At 39.1% G+C, this 24,580-nt stretch overlaps 4 protein-coding genes across 12 annotated transcripts in view; 2 read left to right on the top strand and 2 right to left on the bottom strand.

Moving 5' to 3' along the window:
• Positions 1 to 9,867, bottom strand: part of cfap54 (cilia and flagella associated 54) — a 40,406-nt gene extending 30,539 nt beyond the window's left edge. For all 6 annotated transcript variants that reach the window (XR_015778983.1, XM_088088815.1, XM_088088813.1 and 3 more), the window contains exons 1-21: positions 9,653 to 9,867; positions 8,408 to 8,513; positions 7,960 to 8,109; positions 6,913 to 7,078; positions 6,504 to 6,562; positions 6,132 to 6,275; positions 5,652 to 5,765; positions 5,053 to 5,154; positions 4,514 to 4,706; positions 4,305 to 4,376; positions 4,058 to 4,170; positions 3,813 to 3,927; positions 3,316 to 3,401; positions 3,066 to 3,203; positions 2,244 to 2,385; positions 1,982 to 2,037; positions 1,647 to 1,775; positions 1,290 to 1,533; positions 877 to 1,010; positions 202 to 399; positions 7 to 99 (exon numbers count right to left, since the gene is read on the bottom strand). Coding sequence is in view for 5 of the 6 variants with exons in the window: in XM_088088815.1 (XP_087944941.1) it covers positions 7 to 99; positions 202 to 399; positions 877 to 1,010; positions 1,290 to 1,533; positions 1,647 to 1,775; positions 1,982 to 2,037; positions 2,244 to 2,385; positions 3,066 to 3,203; positions 3,316 to 3,401; positions 3,813 to 3,927; positions 4,058 to 4,170; positions 4,305 to 4,376; positions 4,514 to 4,706; positions 5,053 to 5,154; positions 5,652 to 5,765; positions 6,132 to 6,275; positions 6,504 to 6,562; positions 6,913 to 7,078; positions 7,960 to 8,109; positions 8,408 to 8,513; positions 9,653 to 9,801 (2,703 nt within the window). In the remaining variant the exon portion in view is untranslated. The remainder of the gene's footprint in view (positions 1 to 6; positions 100 to 201; positions 400 to 876; positions 1,011 to 1,289; positions 1,534 to 1,646; positions 1,776 to 1,981; positions 2,038 to 2,243; positions 2,386 to 3,065; positions 3,204 to 3,315; positions 3,402 to 3,812; positions 3,928 to 4,057; positions 4,171 to 4,304; positions 4,377 to 4,513; positions 4,707 to 5,052; positions 5,155 to 5,651; positions 5,766 to 6,131; positions 6,276 to 6,503; positions 6,563 to 6,912; positions 7,079 to 7,959; positions 8,110 to 8,407; positions 8,514 to 9,652) is intronic.
• A 1,741-nt stretch (positions 9,868 to 11,608) lies between these two features.
• On the top strand, positions 11,609 to 14,410 carry LOC121952943 (alpha-crystallin B chain-like). Its single transcript, XM_042499829.2, has 3 exons — positions 11,609 to 11,867; positions 12,719 to 12,841; positions 12,932 to 14,410. The coding sequence occupies exons 1-3, from the start codon at positions 11,688 to 11,690 to the stop codon at positions 13,118 to 13,120; spliced, it is 492 nt and encodes a 163-aa protein (XP_042355763.1). The 5' UTR covers positions 11,609 to 11,687; the 3' UTR covers positions 13,121 to 14,410.
• A 762-nt stretch (positions 14,411 to 15,172) lies between these two features.
• On the bottom strand, positions 15,173 to 24,087 carry mia (MIA SH3 domain containing). 3 transcript variants are annotated; one of them, XM_088088154.1, is made up of 9 exons: positions 23,979 to 24,087; positions 22,505 to 22,580; positions 21,558 to 21,693; positions 18,302 to 18,535; positions 18,056 to 18,147; positions 16,233 to 16,319; positions 15,915 to 16,033; positions 15,684 to 15,794; positions 15,173 to 15,589 (listed from the first exon to the last, which is right to left on the bottom strand). In XM_088088154.1, exons 5-9 carry the CDS (start codon positions 18,144 to 18,146, stop codon positions 15,566 to 15,568), a joined length of 432 nt encoding a protein of 143 aa, XP_087944280.1. In that variant the 5' UTR covers position 18,147; positions 18,302 to 18,535; positions 21,558 to 21,693; positions 22,505 to 22,580; positions 23,979 to 24,087; the 3' UTR covers positions 15,173 to 15,565. The 3 variants fall into 3 exon arrangements, with proteins under 3 accessions (XP_087944280.1, XP_087944279.1, XP_042355969.1); XM_088088153.1 differs by having other exon boundaries at positions 15,915 to 16,048; positions 23,979 to 24,053; XM_042500035.2 differs by lacking the exons at positions 18,056 to 18,147; positions 18,302 to 18,535; positions 21,558 to 21,693; positions 22,505 to 22,580; positions 23,979 to 24,087 and having other exon boundaries at positions 15,915 to 16,048; positions 16,233 to 16,407.
• On the top strand, positions 16,713 to 24,524 carry bicdl2 (BICD family like cargo adaptor 2). 2 transcript variants are annotated; one of them, XM_042499319.2, is made up of 10 exons: positions 16,718 to 16,953; positions 18,062 to 18,562; positions 19,646 to 19,861; positions 20,109 to 20,225; positions 21,622 to 21,768; positions 21,998 to 22,144; positions 22,548 to 22,622; positions 23,747 to 23,829; positions 23,928 to 24,042; positions 24,149 to 24,524. In XM_042499319.2, the coding sequence occupies exons 2-10, from the start codon at positions 18,317 to 18,319 to the stop codon at positions 24,317 to 24,319; spliced, it is 1,317 nt and encodes a 438-aa protein (XP_042355253.2). In that variant the 5' UTR covers positions 16,718 to 16,953; positions 18,062 to 18,316; the 3' UTR covers positions 24,320 to 24,524. The 2 variants fall into 2 exon arrangements, with proteins under 2 accessions (XP_042355254.2, XP_042355253.2); XM_042499320.2 differs by lacking the exon at positions 21,998 to 22,144 and having other exon boundaries at positions 16,713 to 16,953.
• The last annotated feature ends 56 nt before the right edge of the window (positions 24,525 to 24,580 follow it).

Genomic DNA, 24,580 nt, shown 5'->3' with positions numbered 1-24,580 from the left:
TTGTACCATATTTCCAGTTCCTGGCAGGCTGCAGTCTCCGAGGCGGACTTTCCTGTTAATGCCATCAGCTGCACGGCCACAAAGCTGGTACCAGCACACCTGGAGAGAAACAAGAAAAACAAAACAAAAAGTTGGTCAAAAAGCAAAGAACTTGTGGTGAATGATTTGCTGCTTGTCAAGATTAGTAAATTAAAATCTCACTAGTCCCTCCAAGTAATAAGGTGCTGGGGCGAAAGTTAAAGAGTTGTCAGAGCGTGACAGCAGTATAGGAGGAGGTGGAGGGTTCTCTTCTTCCTCCTTTGTCCTTGAATCTTTGCTTTCAGCAGGAGTTTTAGGGGTGCTGGAGATATACAGTTTTCTCTCTTCTACCACTGCTTTTTCTATCAGGGTGGTAGCCTCCTGGCAAGAGAACATAGAAAAAAGCAATTATATATTCAGAACACTTTTTAAAAGCTCACCTCAATCACAAGTCATCAGTAAAAGTGGCTACATTTGAGTCCTTTCACATATAGTTTACAGTATGTAATTAAATTTGCCACTGAGACCTGAAGTAAAAGGTTTACATTCCAACAACACTGGCTAGTTTTAATTCTTTAGTATGTTATCTTCAAAGATGTTACGAGAGAATCCGCCACAAACAAAATAGTGTTTATCAGTGAAGTTCATATTAAGTCTATGAGGGTATTGAATGTTTATATTATTTATAGTATTTTCAATTGAACCATCATATCTTATTTAAAAGTAGGCATATTTGCCTCCCTTTTCACACCAAAGTACACATTTGCACATAAACATACACATTACTGTGTGAAAAAAAAACACATTTCATGCCTAGTTGTGACTGCATGTATGAAAAAGTGACTGTAAATGTGTAACCTCCAGCAGACTCTTGGTTTTGTTGGTCTTATTTGGCTTCATGTTGTTGTACACCAGCAAGGCTTTCTGGATCAGGAAAAGAGCTCTGGACAACTTGTTCTTCTTGACCCGGTCCAACAGTTCAGACTCCTTGACTAGACACAACCAACAAATTCTCATATTTACTACTTGAGTCTATTGACAGACATATAATTTATAAATCAATATTATTCTGGAACATTTACACTGGCTCACTTTTGATTGATATATAGTCAGAGATTTCAACTTTTGTTTGTAAATCAGCAAGTGCTGGATCAGTAAACTTCCTCATTTTTTCAATGTAAAATTGAGTACAAACTCAATGTAGGCCAAAGGATAGATAATTCTCAAAAATCACTAATCGGTAAATGTGTCGGTGTAGCAGTGAGTCTGACCTGCATTGAGCTGCAGTAACTTGAGGGAAGTCCTGTGGTGAATGATGTTTAGTTCTAGATGAAGTTCTTTGGCCAGGAGGAACACACGTGTAGACTGAGTGTGTTGAGAGTCTTTACTATTTGCCTCTGCCTTAGTTTCCACTTCGTCTTTTTCCTTTTCACTTATTTCATTCTCTTCATTTCCATTTTCTGATGATGTTGGAGATGACAGGGAGGGAGTCGATTGAGGGAGGGGACAAAATTTCTATTAGAATAAAAAGAAAAAAAGGTTTTAGTAACACTCACTCACTGTATTTTCTCAATTGATTGTAAAATGAATAAATTTCAGACTAAATGTTGGGCGAGGTGACTGCCTACCTGCATGAAGGCAGAGTCAGTGATGGCTGAGCAATCTTTGGGCAGCAGTGTAACTACACCCTTTGCTAGAGCTTCAAGACCCCTCTCCACCACATTACACACCTTCTGAAGCAGCTCTGTACTTGAACTCTGCAAGCACACACAAACTCACACATTGGATAATGCTAATATTGCAACATTTCTGAAAAACTGAGACAGAATACAGCACATTGGTGCAATATGTGTATTTTTTTAATCACATGCGTACACTTTATGCAAAAATTAACACTAGTAGTATACAGAACTATTTATCTACTATATGATGCTATGCACTGACAGCCATTCCATTCACATACCTTAAGTACAGAAAACGAGCTTGGCTTCACACCCTCACAGTCTGTTTCACAAGCTCCTACACATGAGACATATGTATAATAATATTGTCACAGTTATGGTGAACAGGACATGTAACTGTGTGTTTGAGTGGCTCTAGTTCAGTTTACCGAATATAAAAAGAAAAGAAAACCAAAGTGATATTCAATAAAACAACACAAGTACAAAAGATGAGTTATTTCAGCTGTCCTGCAGACTGGTGAAAGGCTGATCATAATCCCTCACCTGGAGAGTGATTACTGTGTTCAGCTGCACTCTCTAGCAGTACGGCCAATGTGTGGGTCATCTCTGCTGTCATAATGCAGTCAACAGTTGCCAGGTCACAGGCAAAGGCCACCTCACACAGCACAGACAGACACCACAGCCACTGCAAACATGTTAAATGCACATGAATCACGTACACATGAAACAAAATAAGTAGTATGCCTACCTCAAACATACTGTGAAAAATTTTAAAAAGTATAAGTTCATTTGTTTTATTGTGTCCAAATTAATAGTACCATTCACTCAATCCTGAATTCCAAAAACTGCATTTACAAGTAGATCAATGCAGTTGTATGCCTCTGCACACCAGTCAAGCTGCACTTACAGTTCACATAAATGTGAAATGTGTGGATGCTTCACACATCAGTTCATTGTTGAGTACAAGTGAATATCTGTGGTAAATTTTAAGAAATTTCCTCAAGGTGCTCTTGAGATATCATGCTCATGAGAATGGGATGGACACATGGATGAACGAGGCCACAATGACCTTCACCTTTGACCACCAAAATCTAATCAGTTCATCCTTGAGTCCATGTGGGCATATGTTACAAATTTAAAGAAATGCCCTCAAGGCATTCCTCAGATAATGTATTCATGAGAATGGGATGGACACACAACCCAAAAATACGTCTCCGACCACAGCTATCGCCAGCACGGGGGCATAAAAATTCTCTTCCTTTTATAGAGGATAAAAGCAGCAGTTTTATGAGACAACAACTTGCTCCTATCACCTTGAAAGTCATCAGTTTCAGTAATGCTTACCTTTATAAAATACATACACACCTTGTCATAATTACCTGCCTTCTCAAGGCGGTATGAGAACTCCTGGTTTTGCTGCTGATCCCTCTGGATCACCAGCTTCACTTTACCCCACAGAAATAACACAAGATCCAAAACCAGGTCCCCATCTGGCCGCTCCTCCTACACAAACACACACATACAACACATACAAATGTTTGAGCTCTACCTCTCTGAAACCTAGTCCTTGGCAGTTGAACCCCAACACAAACACACATACAACATAGAAACTTACAGGAGCAGAGCCAGAAACCGACTTGTGCAGGGTGTCTACCAGGCCAATGAACCCATCACTCATTGAAAGAGAAGACTTGTGTCTGTCTGTTGAAAACATCACAAGATCACATTATAATTCAGAGACAACTGGAAATGGTTTTGGATATTTTTTTGATGAAGTAACCCAGTGTTGAGCACCTTATTGGTACCTAATCAATGCTAAGCTGTGAACATGAAATCTCAAAGTGTGTCAGCTAATTTGTGACGGGAAGTAACTTGGTTAAGATATTCATAAATTTTACAGCAATTTGGCACCACAGCAAAACAATCAACTCCAAAGAATCAACAAAAAGAAGACAAAAGGATGTTCAAAGATCAATTAAGCTCTGGCCACAGCTATAAATGGCTCATTAGCATTCTTTGTGAATACTTTCTATTAATCCATGTATCTCCCTTAAGTTTAAGAGGCCTGATGATCGAAATCAGTCCATATGTCAAACAATTTCCCTTTGCTACCATCAACCATGGTGTCCTCTCTAGGATGGCTCCTCTGGGAAGACAGCAGACAGTTAAAACTGTCAAGTAAAGATAGCTCCAGCTCTGCCCTCCTGAATGACTGCCCATCTACACCCTAATGAAGACACAGAAAGAGACAATCAAGATCACGGAGAGACACAGCACACATTAAAGTCAAGCTGTAAACATAAGAAACTGAGTATATTCCCCTTCTCTGAATAATGAGATGCTTGTGTGCTACTCACAGACAAAACCTGCAGCATCTCTCTGGCAAGTTCAGTGAAAGCATCTGGCTGCTTGTACTGGAACAACATCTTAATAAACCGTACCGCAGACATGATGGGTACTTTGTTTTCTCCTAGCAACACAAGAAATCACGTGACTTCACATTTATCAAACTAACACACAAAACAAAACCCTTGTAAAACATGACAGAGTGCTGTACATGTTGATTGTAAAGTGAGACAAATGACAAAGAAAACAGAGACTAACCTGTAATGGCTACATCAATTAGAGTGGATGTTGGCGTCAGTGCACTAAGAGACTTACTAGTAGCTGGAACTCCTTCACAAACGGGAACAAAAAAACAAAATACTCAATACACAAAGTAAACATTCCTCACCTTAAAGGCCCAATTAGAATTTAAGCACCTGTAGGCTTCCTCTACATGTGCTCTTACTGTATGTGTTTGTTTCACTCACCAGATAATATACTGATGCCAGCAGACAGGAGTTCCAGGACCACCTCCTGCAGCTCTGGTTCATCTGGCATCCTCGCCTGCAGCGGTCGTCTCGAGCTGTCCCAGAGTGCTTCCAAGATGCCCAAGAACTGCGCTGCACTGCTGTCAAACAGGCCCATTAGCATGCGCTCTGTTGTATTACGAGGCCATGGCACCTACAGCAGATATAGGACAAGGACACTTGAGGGTAAGCTTTAAGTCTTTGAAACTTTTTTTTATATCACATTTTTAAATATTAACTCCTCCCCTCCTTTTAAAACTATTCTTTGGGTGATTTTCTTATTACATTTTTACAAAGTTTTTGCAATTTGCAGGTCATTTCTTGCTGATTGCCTTTTTTCTCTCTGTTTCGGAAAGAAATCAAGCCAATTTTCTACGATTCGAAAGGTTTAAATGCTTGTGAAATGCGTCTGAATGCAGCACAATAAAACTTATGTTGATCGAGGGTTTGAAGGGTTAACACTGAATATGATGATATGGCAGTAGAGTGGATTTTATTACATTAGGTATGTCCTTCAAGGTGCTTTTGGCTTTGATTCTGGACATGGGTTTGGGTCTCCGTCTGGCTTCAAAGACAGCGCGCTTGAACATCATGGCAGCTAGCTAAAAAAAAAAAAAAGAGGTGAATAAGTTTTTCTTTCATAAACCAGAGAAGAGCACATCAACACTGTAAAAGCAAAACAACAAACTTTTAAAATGATCACAGAAAGTCACACAAAATGTCTACATCTTCAGAGCTCAACAATCTGTATATGTCCATATTTATACAAACAGCGGTGGCTATCAAGTGAAATTGCTGTAGGCTCACACACTGAGAGATGTTTCCACTGAGTGATTTTTAATAATTTCTTATAAGGCATGAGTTAGGAATGATGAAATTTGTGCTTGGGCAATGTAAATTAGATTTCACATGGTACTTTAACTGGTTAGATATGTAGATATAGTCATGCATTTATATTTGCATGTATTACAATAAATCTTATTGCATCCTTTTGATGTTTGTAGTTGTCGCTGAGATGTGTGAAGGATCCCAAGTCTCTAATATGTTATCATGGTATTAATAGTATTAAGAGCATATATTGGTAAGAGGAGTCTCCTGCCTTAATAGAGGCTTCTTTGAATGCTCTCTGAGTCTCTCTGGTGGCAGAAATGCCATTCTGCTCTTCCTGCTTTGCTAGCTCGTCGATTTTTCCAAGGGCTCTCCGGGCAAATTCCTGAAAACATTTCAAACACACAAACCACACAAATGAGGAACAAGACTTTCACAATAATTTAGCAATTCGACTTAGTTACACCTCTTTTGTGTTTCTATATAACTTAAAATGTAGATTAAATTTAAAACAGAAACATTTGTTAGGAACAGTTCAATCTAGGCAGAATTTCATTAAATAGTCCTAGGTAATCTTCTCTAGAGCATATTAACACCAAACAGACTGATGGCAGGCTGCCTAACAGAGAACTGCAGACAGAACAACATCAGGTCACAGCTGGTATTAATAACTCATCATATCATCCTGTGAACAGTCTGTTAAAATCACAGTGATTGTGTGCTTGTAGGTGTCCTCATGCATATCTTTCACCTCCGCCTGCACTGCAGCCTGGTTGTCATAGTAACAGTGGCAGACAGCACAGTAGAGTGTGACAATCCATGGGAGATACTCAGCAGTCATCAGAGGGATGGACAGCTCTAGACTGATGCTTGCCCACAGAAGGTACTCCAGTGCCTAGACAGGATCATACATGATGGTATAAAGGATCACGCCACACACAATTATAATGACATTATAAAACACACAAATATTCTAGTTATTTAACATCATTGATTGAGTAAAAGTGCCACACAGTTTTAGGAGTTGCAAAAACAATCTTTTGAAAAAGTAATTTGATAGATGAATAGTCTGGAACAGTTGATATAGCAGTGTTAATCCCATCTATGGTCTGTCTTTAAGTACCTGTGCACTACAATTCATGGTCATCAAGTAACGGCAGATGGTGTATATGTGTAATGAACCTGTAAAAGATTTTAAAAAGAGATGAAGGTTAGTTCTACAGTAAAATACAGTAGAATCTTATAGTTTCCCACTTCACTTGGGATTTTCACTAGATCTTGCTCTTTAAAAAAACAACATATTTCAGGGAATCATAAGTTACCACTGGGAGGTTATTGCTTTGACTATACAAAATGACATGAACTTTCTAGATAAGATCATTTCATCTAGGGCCTCACAGAACCACCCTTTTGGGCACATGTTCAAATTTCCCTCTTGTCCTGTCTCACACTTTGTCACTTAATTTGTTCTTCCAAATTTTTCAGACCCAAAGCAAATACTGGAGAAAACTGTATAAATTTTAATCATATACCATTATATAGATGCCAGCAGAGGTGCTCATGTTGCTGAAACACCTGCATCATGATCCTGATGAAGTTCAGAACATCCAGCACTTTACAGAGTCCATCCTGGCTGAGGATGCTGTGATTTTTCTCCTGCTCAAATATACACATGGCACAGCCATGCATTGCACGAACCTACACACACACGCACGCACGCACGCACGCACGCACACACGCACACACACACGCACACACACACACACACACACACACACACACACACACACACACACACACACACGCACGCATATAACTTTTATACTCAGGATAATGCTTCAGTAACAAACATTTCTAAATAACAATGACTAGGGCTATGCAATATGCTGAAATATATCATCTTTACTTCATTTACATGATCTGATAACGCTTTGTGCTTTGATTTATTTCATTATAAAATATTCTATTTACCTTTACTGTAACAGTACTTTATTTAACTTTATACTTTACTTTAACATTATAAAAGCAGTTTATCAAACTTTATTTTAACTTTACTATATGACAGTAGTTACTTTATTTGTAACTGTAGTTCATTTAATAATTTTGTATTTTAGTTGTTTACAATAGTTTTGGGGAGATTTCAAAATATTGAGCTAATATCATGCATCGTGATATAGCCGAAAAAAATACTGATTTTATTATTATTATTGTTTTTTTAAAGATTATTTTTTTGGCATTTTTGCCTTTATTAGATAGGACAGATCAACAGTGTAAAAGGGGGAGAGAGAGGGGATGACATGCAGCAAAGGGCTGTGAGTTGGACTCGAATCTGCGGCTGCTGCGGCAAGGACAGTGCCATCATTCATGGGGTGCCTGCTTTATCCACTCAGCCACCAGACGCCCCTACTGGTATTATTTCAAAGCCATATCACCCAGCCCTAACAATGACCTTCCTTCACATGAGAGAACTGACAAAGCACAACAAGTTTGAAACACTTTCCACTTCAGTCACAGTGTGACTAGTCAAAAATATACCATGCAGCAACTCACTGTACAAAAGTTCACTCAGTACTGTCTACCTTCATGGCAAAGGTATCTTGGTCTGTATCAAAACCTTCAGGGAAGAAGCAGCCCATGAAGTGGTCCACATCTGTGATGTCAGTTATTTTCACTGAGCTGAAGTGCAGCAGGTGGAGACTGTAGCCCTGCCAAAGAGCCAGCTGGTACAGCTACAGATGGGAGAAGAGAGAGAAGAAAGACGTAATGGCAGCGGCGTATGTGTGCAGTGGAAACCTGGAATAGTTGCCACAGTCAAGGAGGAGGAATAAAATCATATATGATAAACTCTGAGGACAGTAAAGAGGCAAGGGGTGGCTGACTGCATTACTGGACAAGAAGTTGTTGAACCAATGGGATCTTATTCCTTTTTTCTTTTGTTTTTTTTAATTAAATGCAGAAGGTAAAGCAATAAACTACAGCTGTGGAAAGCAAATATTAGCAGGTATCAACAAGGCTACTGTGAATTACCTTTAACCCAAAGAGAAAATCTGCAATCTGCAACATGCGCTCCTGGTACAACTTTGGAGGCAGTCGATGTTCGTACTTCTTCCGTATGTCCACTAGGGTTTTAATCCTTTAAAATCAAATTAAAAACAGGACAATATTAAAATGAGTATGTAACCACCCTGACAACGATAAAATAAGACTCACTCACTATGTAGATGATATCAAATCTAGTCTATAGTTGTAGCACTGTTTCATAGGTTGTGTGCTTATCAGACCATCTTTACAATTACAATTAACAATTATTAGTTAATAATAATAAATTAAACAAAATTTAAAAATGCTGCTCACACATTTAGCCAAGAATGGGTGCCCCTAATAGAAAAGTGGAATTAAGGATGTTGTATCTGAGGCCCCAATTTCTGTAAATGCAGTAGTGTAATGTAACAGAGTGGTAATACTTCTTTAAAAGTACTTTTTATTATAAAAACTATTACATATTACACATTTTTGGGAATATGTGTACTTTATTTGTGTTTTTATATTTCTCACAACTTTCACTTTAACTCAACTATAAGTCCTTAATAAAATGTATATATTTTTACTCCATTTTACTCTACATTTCCTGTAAGAATCTTAGCTACTTACTACAAAATAGGATGGTGTCCATGTTATGGAGAAATAAAATTTGATACTTATGTACAGTAAATAAAATACCAGTAAAGACTTTTACTCAAGTAATGTAAAATTTTGTTAATATTATTTTGGTTCTATTGCCTATGAACCTCCATATAAGCTGAGCCCTTATTAAAGTTTTGAGTTGAATTAATGAGTGACTTTAACTTCTACCAAAGCCATTTCTGGTAAGATATCTGTACTTTTACTCAAGTATGGCTTTCAGGTACTTCATCTACCACTAGTAAAACGGTTGTATTAAAATTGAGGCCCACAGCTTTATTCTTTGCTGTTGGCCCAGAATTAGCCTTAGCTACGCACCTGCAGTCAAAAGTGAAGCCTTCCTCGCCTGTTCGCTTAACGACTAATAGACAACTAATATTAGTAGCTAAATAGACTATAATTAACTTAGCTTAAACTTTTTTTTCGTCTGCTTACAGTAGTTATTGTTATATCTATGCTTACTCTTTCGTTGAGTTTGAAATTTAGTTTAGCGAAACAGCATTAAGCTAGCCGGCTAACATAACTTTAATCAGCAGCTAGCTAACACCTTGAATTAGCTTGTTGACGCTAAGTTGTCTCTTGAAATCTCACCCTTTAGCATAGGAGCCGTTGTCTTGTCTGGTCGAAGAACAACCCAAACGTCTCATTAGTTTTATAAATGTGTTAATGTCTCGTTCAAAAGTTAAAACAACCGGGTTTCTTTTATCAATTTCCCCATAATATGACGCCGGTAAGTCCATGCCTGCTTCAACAGCGGTGATTTAAACTAACTAACGCACCTCTGATAGCTAACATCCAGAAGGCATACTGCTCGAAGCTACTGGGGGCAAGGCATGTCACCATGGTAACGGGTCTAAACAGACGGGAGGTAGAGTAACACACCAGCTTTACATCCATGGCAATTAGTCTCAGCAGCTACTGAATAAGGGCTTAAATCGATTTATCAGCTTATTGTAGTTTTAAATAGTTATGGGAGTTGCTAAAATACATTAAATTATAACAGATAGCAACTGAGGTTGGGCAGGAGTCGGGCGTTTCTAGTATTTGAGGACACTGGGGGCTATTTTATTTTATTTTATTTATTCATCTATTTATTTCGATGAACAAGTTTTATTTTAATGCTTCGTATGCACTTTGGTGTCTTGTTTACCCTTAAAAACTTTTTTTTCTAACTTTACAGATTAAGCCTTTGAAACTTAAGCAAATTGGATTGGTTTCTAACACATACATGCGTAGAAGGCATGAAGCAACTTTAGAAATTACCTGACAATAAGCCAAAAAAAAGTAAAAAAGAAACAAGGAAATGACCCCCAAAAGGTACTGACATTTTTTTGTTTGTTTTTTTTAAGAGATCAAACCAATCTGTCCTAGGTTTTAAAGGGTTTAACAGATCGTGACAGGTGTCTGAATGCAGCACAATAAAACTGATGTTGATCCAGGTTGATAAGGGTTAATTATGAATCGCGATGAGAAAAATATTAATAGTTGTTGGTAATTAGTATTGAGTAAGGAACAGCGGTGCCATAGGCCTAAAGTTATTCAATAGGCTACAAGTAAGAATGGAGAGACAGATTTTTACATCTGGGGACATTAACATTCATATTATAAGGCCTATTCTTATCTTTGAAAAATATAGTGTATCTTGCCTACATATTTAGACCCATGGCTTTTTGTCAAACATTCAGGGCTGAAGCCTCAGACACCGAAGGCCACTGAGCAAGAGTCCTATTTTAAGGAGAAAACTTTCTGAAACTTTGAAAAGGGGAATACATAATTTTTATGAGAAAGGGGTGGACGGCACTTAAACAGTGGTTGCATGACAGGTTTAAAAGTCTCTGTAGAATCTCATTGCTTGTGTATGTTTGTGTGCATTTCTGTCACACTGGAAACCGGAAGCATGAAGCAGTGACTGAATGAAATTTGTTTGGCACAAGTGTTGGATAGTTGGAAAGGACCTCATATTTGACATCTGAGCTCATGGCAAAATGATACACGCTTAGAGTGTCACCTAATACTGTCCCATACAAACTCATCAGTTCCCATTCAACCTCACATCCATTCTGCACACAAACCTAAAGCTTCTGGCAACCAGAGCACAGCAGGCTAATACTCTGGCAGCAATTCCTCAAACAAACACACACACACACACACACACACACACACAGTCACACACGGACACACACCCACGGATCCAGACAGGGGCATTTCCTGGGGAATGAGTATGGGGGCATCAGCAGTACTTCGAGCCAGTGTCAACTCATGACTGGGAGCAGGGAGAGATAGAGAGACAGAGTTATAGAGAGAGAGAGGGAGGGCAACAGAGAGACAACCAGTCACAGTCAGACAGATGAAACAATGAGGGAGATGGGGGGATAAACAGTTGACATCATTGTTCCAGAAAGATCAGCCTGTTGGCAGAGTCACCATGCAAGTGTGCATGGGAGGTTACAGAGGGGAGGGGGATGCGATGAGGACGTGAACAGGGACAGCGCCCGGATGGGATGGGAGGGAAAGGCCTATAAATGTGGGGCAGGAGCGCACAGCAGCACCCATCTCAAACCAAGCCCAAACTGAGAGGCTGACTCCTTCATAACCACAATTTTCACACCTCATCTGGAATCTCATCATGGATATCCCCATCCAGAATCCCTGGTACCGCCGGGCCTTCCCTTTTCGCCTCTCTGACCTCTCCTTGGCAGAACCTCTCACCGATTGGCCAATGTACTGGCCCTTCCCCTGGACCTTCCCCTGGGTACGCCCTTCGTTCATGCGCTGGTTCAACTGGCCTGACAATGGACACAGTGAGGTAAGGTAACCTGTGACCATAAAATAATTATTAGTAATTATAAGATATAATCAAGAAACAAGGAAAAATGTCCAGAAATATTTTTAATAAAATTATGCTATAGAAAAAAAGAAAAAGGTTTTAGGTTATGTTCCTGCTTTTCTTTCTCTTATTTTCGGGTAATTTTCTTGTAACTTTTTACAGATTTCTTGTCAATTTTTGGCCTTTTCTTGTTTAGTTGCTCATTGCCTTTTTTTCATGCTTCTGAAGAAATCAAGCCAATTTGATTAGGTTTCAAAGGGTTAATGAACTGTAATGTGTAGAATGATGTGGCAGTCAATTAGATGCATTCAAAAGCATAGAAAGCTCTAATACTTGAGATTTATATGAATGATTTTAAATTATTGGCTCAAATATGCCACTGAAGAATATCTTTTTTACTGATGCAGAGAGGCTTCATGATTTTACTGCAAAATTTACACCTATGTGTTTCACTTATATGACAATAACAAGCTAGTTTGAGTTTATTTATATTCAGAATCACACTTAGCAATTGAATAAATGTTGAATTCATTATTACATAAAAGAAAACGATATCTATATGTGAAATTTACATGATAAAAAGAAAAAAAGATACAATCATTCATCAAAACTGTACACCTATACAGTTATACTCAAACACATCACTTTCATACTACCATGCATATATTTAAAAAGCCATCAAAACAGCAAATGACAACACCACTGCATTATACAGTCAGAGAACCCCAGAAATTTCAGCTTTCTATCTTCTGTTTTGTTCAGTTTGTTTTGCTCAATTCTGCTATTGTGTGCAACCCAATGTGTTCCTAAAATGTGTATTGTCTGTACAGATGCGCGTTGAAAAGGATCGCTATGTCATTTATTTGGATGTGAAGCACTTCTCCCCTGAAGAGCTGTCTGTCAATGTCAGTGACGAGTTCATCACAATACACGGCAAACACGAGGGCAGACAGGTGAGAGGGGCCATAGAGATCTACAGAAATACTCAAAAAAATACATTTGGTGAGAATTTACTCATATACTGACTCCTATTCTGTTTCCAGGATGACCACGGCTTTGTTTCAAGAGAGTTTTTGAGGAAGTACAGGCTTCCTACTGGTGTGACAGGTGCTGAGATCACCTCCTGTCTGTCATTCGATGGTATCCTTACAATCACTGCGCCTCGGTCTCCCGGCCTAGAGCGCACCATTCCTATCTCCTGTGAAGACGGAACAGCAAAACAGAAAATGTAGAGCAGAATCTGATGCTTCTCACACTGTTTCACGACTAACCCCAAGTGCTGCCTGTTTTTATATTTAACCTGTGACAGTTTAGTACACATAAACAGTAGGAGGGGCATACATTTGTAGATGTCTATAAGAGCAAGTGCCTTCTAATAAACCAGTATCTAATTCCTAACTCACTGTTATTCTGAAGTCTCTGCAAGACAATGGTGCTTTTAAACCAAAGGCTAATATGTTGAGCTCATGGAACAGAGTCTACTTGACAAAGTTTCGTATAGACACACTGGGGTGAGGTGCAGGATAATGAACTTCTGAGAGTTAATTTCACAATCATAAGCCAAAAACATTCACACCTCTGTGTGTGACACATCAAGGGCATGTCATTTTGAAAGGCATTTCCTTTCCAAATGCTCAAAAAATCTGTACAGGCCACGCAGTTTATTTGAGAAAAAAAAAAAGGTTTTGTTTATTGAAAGTGGGGCAAAATGGAGAAAATCAAATATCATGAGATGTTTGATCAAATAACTCGATAACAATATTGTGACAATATTGTAGGGTTCACTTTTGGTGCTTTCACAAAATATTTACACAATGGAAATTTTGATAAATAATCATCAGTAATGTGGACCCCATGACTAAGAAGAAAAAAGGCAAACAAAAGAACTAGGAGAATACAACAGCGATAACTTGATAATATTACAATATCCAAAATCTAACACCATCTAGTCTCATCTCATTATAGTGTTGATATGCTGCCTGGGCCCAAATGCTACAAAGGAAATTTAAAGAAGTAGAAATGTCAAAACTTTTTTTCGAAGTTGTCCAGTAACAGACTGAAATTATTATTTGTATCTACAGTACACAGTGCTGTCTGAGTGGGTATGAGTAACTGTGCTTTGTTTATTTGTTTAGAGTAGCGTTGTTTTCTGTATGAGGAGGAGGGAGTTCTCTGGAGGCATATGCAGTCATTTTTAGTTTGTTCACTAAATGAAAAAGCCACCAAAGGACTTGGGACCAGGCGTGTGCTTGTTGAGAGGACGGAGACTGGGTGAATGAGCAGGAGGGAAAGTAGTGGACGAAGGAGGAGAGGGACACATTTTATCACTGGGCTCCTTTTCTGCTGGGGAGCATGGCCTCTGAGCTGCTAAGGAAAGTGTGTGCGTGTAAATGTATGTGAGAGTAAGTGCATAATGTGGTGTAGATGCAAGAGTTCAAGCTTTATCATTCCTTCATATTGGCAACAACCCTCTGGCATATTAACACAGAACACAAGAAGTAGAATAAACTCTGAAACTCATATTCATAGGTGTGTGTGTGGTTTTTGTTTAATGTCTGACGTGTTTCTGTTCTCAAAAAACACAGAACAACTCACACTACATCTGGAGAGAAGTTGATGAATCATCCTTTTTTTCTTTGACTTAAAGGGACAGTTAACTTTAAATTCAAAACTACATATTTTCCCTCTTACCTGTAGTGTCATTCATCAGTCTAGACTGTTTTGGTGAGAGTTGCTGAATTGTGGAGACATCAGCTGTAGAGATGTCAGCCAATATAGTGGAACAAAATGGCTTGTGGTTCTCAAATTGTTAAAAAAATACATTTGAAGAACTCAACAGCAATGTTTCTTTTTGGAAATCACGACCCAGTTACTCAAGATAGTCCACAGAACTTGTTGTGAGACGTTTTATGTAGGAACTACTTTCTCTTCACCATGCTGTGCCTGCAAACCATATCACTGCACCACAGGAAGCGTGCAACTACTGCTGGCTCACCAAACACCACTGAGCAAGATTAAGCTACAGCTCAGCCAAGCAAGACGCCATTGATGTTTACATCTCACGCTGTCATGAGCATGAGCCTCTTGTCCATGAGCAGATGTACGTTTCCTTATGTGCGTTGATACGGTTGGTAGGGTGTAGTTTTAATTTCATTTATATTATAATTAAAAGTTTCTGTTTAATTGCTGCCATGTTTTTTGTTTGTTTGTTTGTTTTTGTTAAATTATCAGGCAGCGCTTTCTATGTCAGAAATGTCTAATCAGAAATGAAAAGATCAGCAGACCCACGTTAGTATTTCTTTTATGATGCACAATCACCAAGAAAAAGAAAAGACATGCACAGTTTATATTTATCTCATTTTAAAACACATCAACTTTTATAAACACTTTAATGTCTGCTAATAAAGGAATTACACAGTATGATGGAGAGAAAGAGTAGAAAAGACACAAGTCAAATATAGAGCGTTAAGCAGCGATAAGTCCTTTCTCCGGGGCTAATGAAATCTGATCATTTTGAATCACATGTTGCTGTACAAAGCTGTTCTCCTTATCTCTCTAAATTGAGATAATCAGCAAAGTGGATAAGCAAACCTACATATATGTTGTCAACAGTGTGTGTAAGATCAGATCTTGGAATTCTGACAAGAATATTGTTCACTTTCTTGGTCAAAGCAACATCAGTTACAGTAGAAGTCCCATTTCTGGAAAGAAGAGGAGAGGTAGAATAAGGAAAGGGCATCAAGTAATACATACGTGGTAGTGTGTGTGTGTGTGTGTGTGTGTGTGTTCACCTACAGTCGTCTTGACTTCAGTGGTGGCTGGCATGAGAGGATGAGTCTCCTCCACCACGCTGCTGGGGAAGTGGCCAATGCGAGCCTCCTGCTGTCCATAATAGGAGTCTTGTACCTGCACACGGATTATTAAAGACAATTGTTAATGAGGACATCACTTTTGAGAGGACAGAGTGAACACAAGACATCTTCATGACTTCCAACAAAGCTACACCAAAGTATTATTTTCACTTACACTTCCGGCCCAGAAGAGGTTCCCTCTGTCCTTCAGCATTGCATAGACATAGATGAGCTGTCCCTGTCTGATGGGGATGAACCTGCAGTCTCCAGGGTAGTAGTCCTGCAGCGCACGAGCTATCAAGATGGGATCTGTGCAAGATTATAGATGTGACTTTGGGAAAATTGGGACGACTTTTGAAGTACAATATTTGTCATATCTCTGTGCAAAATTAAAAACCTCAGCATGTGTATTATCATTTTCATTCCACCTACACTTTTGTAACATGATCACAACATACCTAAGCGCAGCAGCAAAAGACAGTGTGCTACTTACGGCTGCATTCAGAGTCAGCGCAGAGTTTCTTGTCTGAGAGTTTCGGCATCTGCCTTCCAGCTTCAGACGTCGGCAGCAAAAGCCACACTGAAAGAGCGAGCCAGAGTTTGCAAAGCATGTCTGTTAATGAACGCACCCAACGATCCAATGGCCTCAACGCTTTGTGAACGTCTTGTGGGCTTTTGGTTCCCTTTTGCTGTCTCCTGAGAAGGAGGTGCAGTGATGGCAGCCCCTTTTTCTGCTCTCCCTGCCCCCCTGACACACACACACAGAGCTCCTTTCAAATCCTACAAGCAGGTAAACAGGATGGGGGCTGAGGAGGAGGAGGGCCAAATTAGACAGACCCCTGCTTGTGTCCTGACCTTCCCCTCTCTCCATCTCTCACCCGGCGTAACCCTCACTAACACACTGTGCGTTGGCCCTTGTAGCAACACATTCCTCAGAGTTAATCTGTGTTTTTTCCCAGCCTTGTTCAGCCACTAGATGTCACAGCATTTTACTGCAAACACATTCCCATCCTCCCCGCTCTGTCTCACTGTGTTTGCTCGCTTTATACCTTTCTGACTCTGGAGGTGGAGCCACTGGCTGTATTTACATACTGTATGTTTCCACTGCCAAGGAAACCAGCTCAACCTCTCCTGTGCAAACACTCCCGTAACACACACACTCACCAAACAGGAAGAGTGTACCTGTTTGGTGTGAGTTGGCTGGGAACTGTCAGGTAAGCAGACTTAATTTTTGTTCCTTTGAAGTCAAACTTGGTTTAATAGCCTAAAGGTTCTGTTAGTTCTGATTATGAACACAGATTGTATCAAAGTAGGATTGAGCTCATTATTTTTGCTATGAAATGACTCTGAAGTAGGACGACAGCATGGTTTCATGGTAATGAGAGGGATTAGCAGGTGTGATGGCAGATGGTGACGTCAAACTTACAGGCAGGAATGACAGGGGAGACGAGACTACAGTGCGCAACTACATTTGGCTGAAATTTAGTTTATGAGGACAGAATCTTTAAAGATGTGATACTAGAAAATAAACAAAAACAGTACGTTGTACCAGTGTCTTTTCAAGGCTTACTTGGGGAAACCTAAGCAAATTGGTTTAATTTATTTCAAAGGCATGGGGAGACAGAAACCGGCAACTAAAGAAGACATAGCACAAAAATGAGCTTTTTAAGTTTGAAGGAAACAACCTGAAAATAAGAAAAAGTGAAAAAACCAAAAGTAAACAAAAATTATCGAAAATAACACTATATACGTCGGTATATCTGTGCCATAATTTTAAATATGAAATTATTTTAATTATCTTTTAAAACTAATTTTTAGGTAAGTTTCTTGTCACATTTTACTAATTTTCAACCATTTGTGACACACGTAGCACCAAGTTGGTCTTTTCCTGAAACCAATTTGCTCAGGTTTCAGTGTCAAGTAGCTTGTAAAAGACATTTGAACACAACACACCAGAACTGATGTGGATCCAAGTTTTAAAGGGTTAAGCAGCAGGTGGACAAGTGAGCTGTTTCTTAATGATCTGATTGGAATTCAATCAGAGACTGTCTCAGGAACATTCAAGACTTTGTCTGAGTTTGTAGGAAATAGTGGAGCACAATGCCTTTGGAATTTAGGGAGGGGATCAGGACAAAGATAAGATGGTATTTCGGTCAGAGTAACAAAAGCAGCTGTCAGACAAAAGACCTCCTTAAAGGCCAGGCGAGATTATATTTCTAGAAAACAACTAACAATCACACACGTCATCATACATGCCCTGAATCTCACAACTACAATCTGTTTAGTGAGTGTGTGTTACCGATGTTTATTTCTTACCTGCAGTCTTATCTGTGATGAAGAGAGGAAAGGATTTTAATGATACCAGCATTTGGAGGATTGGCACCACAGTGAGATCTGGCAGAGACATACTGTGGATTACAAAAGAGACTCATCACACCACTCAAGACCTGACCAGCAAGACACACATAAGGATTCCTGATTTTACAAAAACAAAAAACTTTCCAACTGTGTGATTACAAGTCTCAGACGTGAGATGACGCTTTCCATCTGATTCCTACAAACCTGCAACCATCAACAATGTTCACCCCCAGGAAAGACAGTCTCCCGTCCCCCAGCCTGGAGGACTCCTTCTTCCCTCTCTCCTCATCCTCCTCGGTCTCGCTCTCCTTTGCTCTCCCATCATCCACATCCTCTCTTGGCAGTAGTGACAGCGGAGGAGGGATCGAGACGGATCTGATCCTAGCTGCAGAGCTGGGTCAGGCTTTACTGGAGAAGAATGAGGAGCTGGCAGCCTCCCTGGAGCAGAGGGACAGGGAGCTGGAGGTAAGGACTGTGCAAACTTTATAACACTACTAAAGAAATACAGCACAGTGAGGTGAGAACAAACAGAGCACTAAAAACTCACTAACACATTGTGAAAAAAACATTGGATTTATATAGTGCCTTAAGCAGATTTACCAATGATTTCACATTCATAAGTTTAGAATTCTCGTATCACATTTCTGTCTCCGCATATTGCATAGACAAGAGATACTCAACTTGCTTTGCCTTGGGGGCATTTTTAGGCCCGGGGCCAGTTCATAAACAAACATTAATAATCAGGCAAATAAATAAATAATTAGCTGAGACCTCTGTTGGGGAGTACACGGGATCCCCCCCTGGCCATTTTTAAAATAAGCAAGTCATTTTGATGTGTTTTAATATACCCAGGCTTTATTTCCGTTCAGTTAAAAAAAAAAAATTCCAGTGTGAATCAATTTATTGCATTTTCATTGCAGACCACCAGCACTCTACCTTTAAGTTTAGTATCACTGATAAAGACAAAAACAATGAGACAGAGGACTACAGTAAATGATGTGAATGGCACAGAGAGAAGTTATGGATGGATTTGTTTAGATATCATTCCTAATTTTATAAGTTGTAAAAAAAATGGTAGCAGCAATGGAAGTATCTTTGTTGCTATTTGGAACACTACTGATTTTCTGTAAGTGTTTCTGTGAGTAGTTTTCCAGTCCATGATAATGCAGGTATGACTCTGCCCCTAATGTAGAGTAAAAAAATGTTTCCATTGAAGACATGTTGACATGTCAGAGCAGGAGAGCCCACATGTAAATAATAAAATGAATTATAACTGATTTCAAATTTAGCTGCTTTAGTGTGTTAGTGTCTTAAATCTATAAGTTGATAAACTCTGCATTTTCTTTTAAAAGGTTTAGTCATTCATGTCAATAACAACCCCCCCAATATTTTTGCTACTTGATCATTTTTTTGCTATTTTCAGGAAATGTACTTGTAGTTTCTTACTAATTTATTGCTAATTACTTGAGTAATTCCTTCCTAAGTTGCCCTTTGCCTTCCTGTCATTGCTTTTGTTTCAGAGGGTTAATGTTGTGTTCAATGTCTCAGGCTGTACAGCAGGAGAAGCATGTTCTGCAGAGGAAACTGGAGATGAACGAGCTGGCTTCTGGGCAGAGGGAGGCAGAGCTGACTGCAGATTTAGCTGCCTTGCGGACTGAGCTGGAACGACATCACAGCCAGGGGCGTGACCGGCGGAAGGACGAAAGCGAGCAGCTGACTCAGTTAGCCAATCACAACCAGCGCTTGGTGGAGCAGCTGGCAGAGGTTGGTTCATACAACCAGTGAAAGGGCAGCCTGAAGTCTGCCTTAATAAGCTGCCAAATCACATAAGAAAACATCTGTGCTGTTAGAATAAACAATCTAGAAGTATGTGCGTGTGGTGGAATTGTCTGCATATGTCACGCCACAGTCATGCAGACAGAAAAATGTAGACGAGCAGGTTTAGGAAGTCCTTACTTTGTCTCTCATTGTACCATTGACTTCTCAACTTTCCTATTTTCTGCCTTCTTAGGCTGTAACACTGGAGCACTCGCTGAGGACTGAGCTTCGTTCCCTCAGAGAAGAGATGGAAGAGTCATCTTTCAGCCGAAATATCAACTTCACACAGATAGAGAACATTCAAGCAGAGGTACACCGACCAGTCACTTCTTAATGTTTTACACAAGCAAAATCAATGCCAAAGTAGCTGGCTTTGAACATATCATGCCCTCCTGAATGCTGCAGGATGGATGGTGATTTGCAAATAGTGTGAAATTACAAGGTAATGTAAGGAGAGTTGCTTATGTCTTGTGGGGCAAATCAAAGTCTCAACTGACTGATGGTCACAATGAAATGAAATGAAAATTAGCTGGGTGGGGGATTATTTTATATGATCTAAAACTAGAGAAAATGTCCAGAAAACTGCATGTCTAATTCTTAGAACCATATATTTAATATGATACAGAAAAAATAATATATTTTTAGACACTTTCTAAGCTAATTTTCTTGTTTGATTTTGTCATTTATTTTTCTTTATTTACTTTTTTTTTTGCAAATTTTCAGATAACTTTCCTGTAACTTTTTACGACTTTCTTGCTAATTTTTGCACCATTTTTTTTAAAGTTGCTCGTCACCTTCTTGCCATGTTTTTGAAAGAAATCAAGCCAATTTGCTCAGATTTCAAATGGCTAAATAATATGGCATTTCAAAGCTGTGTTTACAGCATGGGCAGATTATGAGACAATAGAGCTCCTGGGCACAGATCTGCAAAAGACACCACCACCTCACCTGCATAGGAGCAAGAAAAACTGATTTTATCATGAATTTTCCATTTTTTTCATTTTTGTTTTGCCTTGTTTTGTAGTTGCTTTACATCTTTTTGTTGTTTTGTGTCTATTTGTAGTAATTCTGGATGTACATTTTGTCTGTTTTTGTAGTTATTTTGTATCATTTTATAATTCCTTTGCGTTTCCTTGTGGTCTTTTTGTGTCTTTTCCTGGTCTGTAGGCTATGTGGTAATTTGACTTTTTGCAGGTGAGGGCCACGGGGCCCTTATAATTCTGGGCCCCTGGGCCTTTGACTTGCAGGCTCGTTTAGGAAGCCATCAATATTTCACAGTGTTTTTACATTTAAGTCCTTTCAAAGAATTATGCCTAATAATTAAAGACTGAAGTCGCCTGCATAAGGATGCTGTAAATTTGATTGGTTTGGTACTTTGCCAAGTGGAAACTTGAGAATCAAAAGATTTTGTTTTTAAGTCTCAAGTTAGGTCAAGTCTTTAGGGAATCATGTGTCGCTTACCTTAAGTCAAAATGAATTCTTGAGTTTTGGTTTGACTGGAGTCTCATGTCTATAGCACTGTTGCTAAGCAACGATGGAGATATTAGCAGAAAGTCAAGCCATGAAGATTTCACAGAATTTTTTGGGCCTAAGTAGCTGTAATTTAAAGCATCTAAATCTACTTAAAGCCACTTTCTTTTACCTGTCTCATTGCACCGTTTATTCAGTATTTTGTGTTGGTCTGTCTTTCTCTTCTTCTCGTGCAGAACAGAGTTTTACTGGGGCGACTGTCGCACATGGAGGCACAACTCAAAGCCTCACAGGAAGACACCGACAGACTTCGCATGGAGAGAGAGAGAATGAGAGACAGAGTGTCAGAACTACAAACGAAACTGAGAGAGAAAGAAGCAGAGGTGAGGGAACAATGACTGACTGGTGTTACACAGATGAACTGTAGCTTGGAGAATGAGAGAGCTGCAGGGGATATTTACTCATCACTAACACAAGTCACAAAAGGAACTAGTTTGAAGTCCTTGTTGTGTGTGTGTGTGTGTGTGTGTGTGTGTGTGTGTGTGTGTGTGTGTGTTTGTGTGTGTGTTTGTGCCTGTCTCTAACTCTGTGTGTATGTGTGTGTGTGTGTAGATAGAGCAGGAGCAGGGAGTGGTGTTTGAGTTGCGAACTGTTAATCGCTCTCTACAGCAAAAAGCTCTGAACCTGGGAGAAGAGAGCTTTCTGGACAGTACACAAACACAACCATTGTCTCTGCATAGTGAAATTCAGCAATCACAGGTACACACACACACACACACACACACACTTACGCAGGTCAGTTTTGGAGAAATTATATAAGCTCTCTTTACCCTAACCCTGGCAGCTAACCCAAAAATCAGCTTTTTCCCAATCGGAGACACCCTTTTTGTCCCCAAGCCATCCCCATGTAACTGGTCTTTAGTCTGAAATGTGTCCCTGAGGGTAACACAAGTCTCACACACACACACACACACACACACACACGACACTGAATAACTGCACAGACTTCCTTCTTTGGACAGTTTGACACGGATACCAACTGATTTGAAATCCCAAACCTTTTTGGAATCTGTATCTAAAACACAAACACCTCGTAATAAGCGTTCTGATGTCACTGACCATCTTCTGTTGTGTCGTTGTGTGTTTCTCTCCTGCTCACCAGGCCAGAGAGGCTCTTCTAGCTCACTCCGAAGTCCTGCAGGCAAAAGATGAAGAGATTAAAGCGCTCACAGAGGAGGTCTGTTGAACTGTTTACAACCACGCACACACACTTTTCATCAAGAAAATGTAACTTAGTGATTCATCTGAGAAGATGAAATATTGTGATTTGTTACTGGTTTCCATGAAATCATAATGCATTCACTTGACAAAAAAAGTTTTTCTGAATTTACAAGATTATCTCAAAATTCTGAGAAGTTTTCAGGGCAAAAAAACGCTGCTGTTTTTCTGAAATAAAGAAAATAATCTTGTAAATCCAGAAAAAACGACAAGAGTATCATCTAGTTAATATAGAGTAACAAGAGCTATTTTTTACCATTAAAACATTTCTTAGAATTTGAAGATAATAATCTCATAATCGTATTAATTCAGGAAAACATAGCAAATATTTTAAAGTAAAGTTAAAACTGCAGTGGGTGAAAACCTTTGCTACTGTGTAAAGAAATAGATTTGTTTAGAGTATGCAAGCAAAGCAGCACGATTAGTTATTTTAAAGTCGTTACAAAGGTAGGCTTTAACTTTAAAATGGGAAAACAGAAAGTAGCATAACATCAATAGACTTTTCTTAAGAAAAAAAAAATTAAAAAAACAGACATTGTCTAGATTTTACATTTGCATCTTGCCCCAAAGTCCACTTCACTCAAAAATGTGTTTTGCCAATTGGTACTTCATTTGGATTTTTGCCCTCTACTGTGCAGGATTGCATGTGTGCAGATTTTGATACTCGAAGGCTGCTGAAGGGGGACAGATTCTTTGTGCTTTAGTTAAATACGAGTTTAAAACATGCACATGTAAGCGATTATTTTGTGACATCTTAACTAATTTGGAGCCAATTGTGGTCTTATATGCAACTTACCAAAGTGTGACCTGGAAACTTGCAGCCTTCAGAGCACATTTACGAAGAATGGAGCTTTCTAGTGTCCATAATTAAACTTTGAAATGAAAAATATAAAGGAGAAAGAGTACATGTAAATGTATGAATTTCTAAAGTAATTTATTGTTTGTTTGTGTGTGTGGAAAAATCATATTTGACACAAACTATTTTTCAAATCACAGTATTTTAAATGTCTGAAAACTTGAGTTGTTTTTTTTTAAATAAGGAAAAATAAAATATTCATCATTACAATATTTCAAATTTGGCAGCTGCAATCTCAACGAGAAGAGCTGGAGTCTTTGCGGAAGGAAATCGAGCCATTTACAAGCAGTCCTGAAAAGCCGAGCTACAGGTGATGCTACACAACAACTCAATGTCAATTTCATGTCATCTGATTTCAGCTGAGCCCATAGTGATATATATTCTGTTAATCATCATATCAACGTGCAGTTGCTTAGAGAGCGAATTGGCCATGGTGCGTCAGGAAAAAGAAACACTCACTCAGCAGCTTCTCAACACCATCAGACACAAGGTGGCGCTGTCTCAAGAGCTGGATGCCTGGCAGGTGAGTCTGTGTGCAGCAGGGATAGAAAAGGGTAAATCACGTGTTTTTGGCAACACGTTCAAAGAGGTGTGTTTACAAGCAGAATATTGCTCTTATCTTGTGGCAGGAGGATATGCGGTTGGTGATCAATCAGCAGGTTCAGCAAAGGGAGGAGGAGAGACTGAAGGAATCAGAGCGAGAGAAAGAAAAAACAGTGGGACTCCAAAGAAGCAAGTCTTTAAGAGTGAAGGGAGAAGGAGGAAAAGGATTCTTCTCTTCCTTATTCAAAGACAAGTAACAGAGAGATGTGGCAGCAGTTTAAACGGACTACATGAGCCTTTATCTTTGCCACTGTGAGCTTCTGCTGCAAGATAATATACACTGTAAAGTGTTATCAGCACCAACAATGTTTACAGATCTCATCTTTGAATATATATGTATATATGTATGTACAGTATATCATTTCAGAATTTAAGATTTTATATAAAAACATTTTAAAGCCACATCTGTTGTTTTTTTGTCACCACAGCATCGTAAAGCAGCATTTTAAAAAACTATG

The sequence above is a fragment of the Plectropomus leopardus genome, chromosome 15 (assembly GCF_026936395.1).
Source record: "Plectropomus leopardus strain MGB_pleo_1.0 chromosome 15, ASM2693639v1, whole genome shotgun sequence".
Classification (NCBI taxonomy): Eukaryota; Metazoa; Chordata; class Actinopteri; order Perciformes; family Serranidae; genus Plectropomus; species Plectropomus leopardus.
This window is presented reverse-complemented; position numbering and strand designations above follow the sequence as displayed.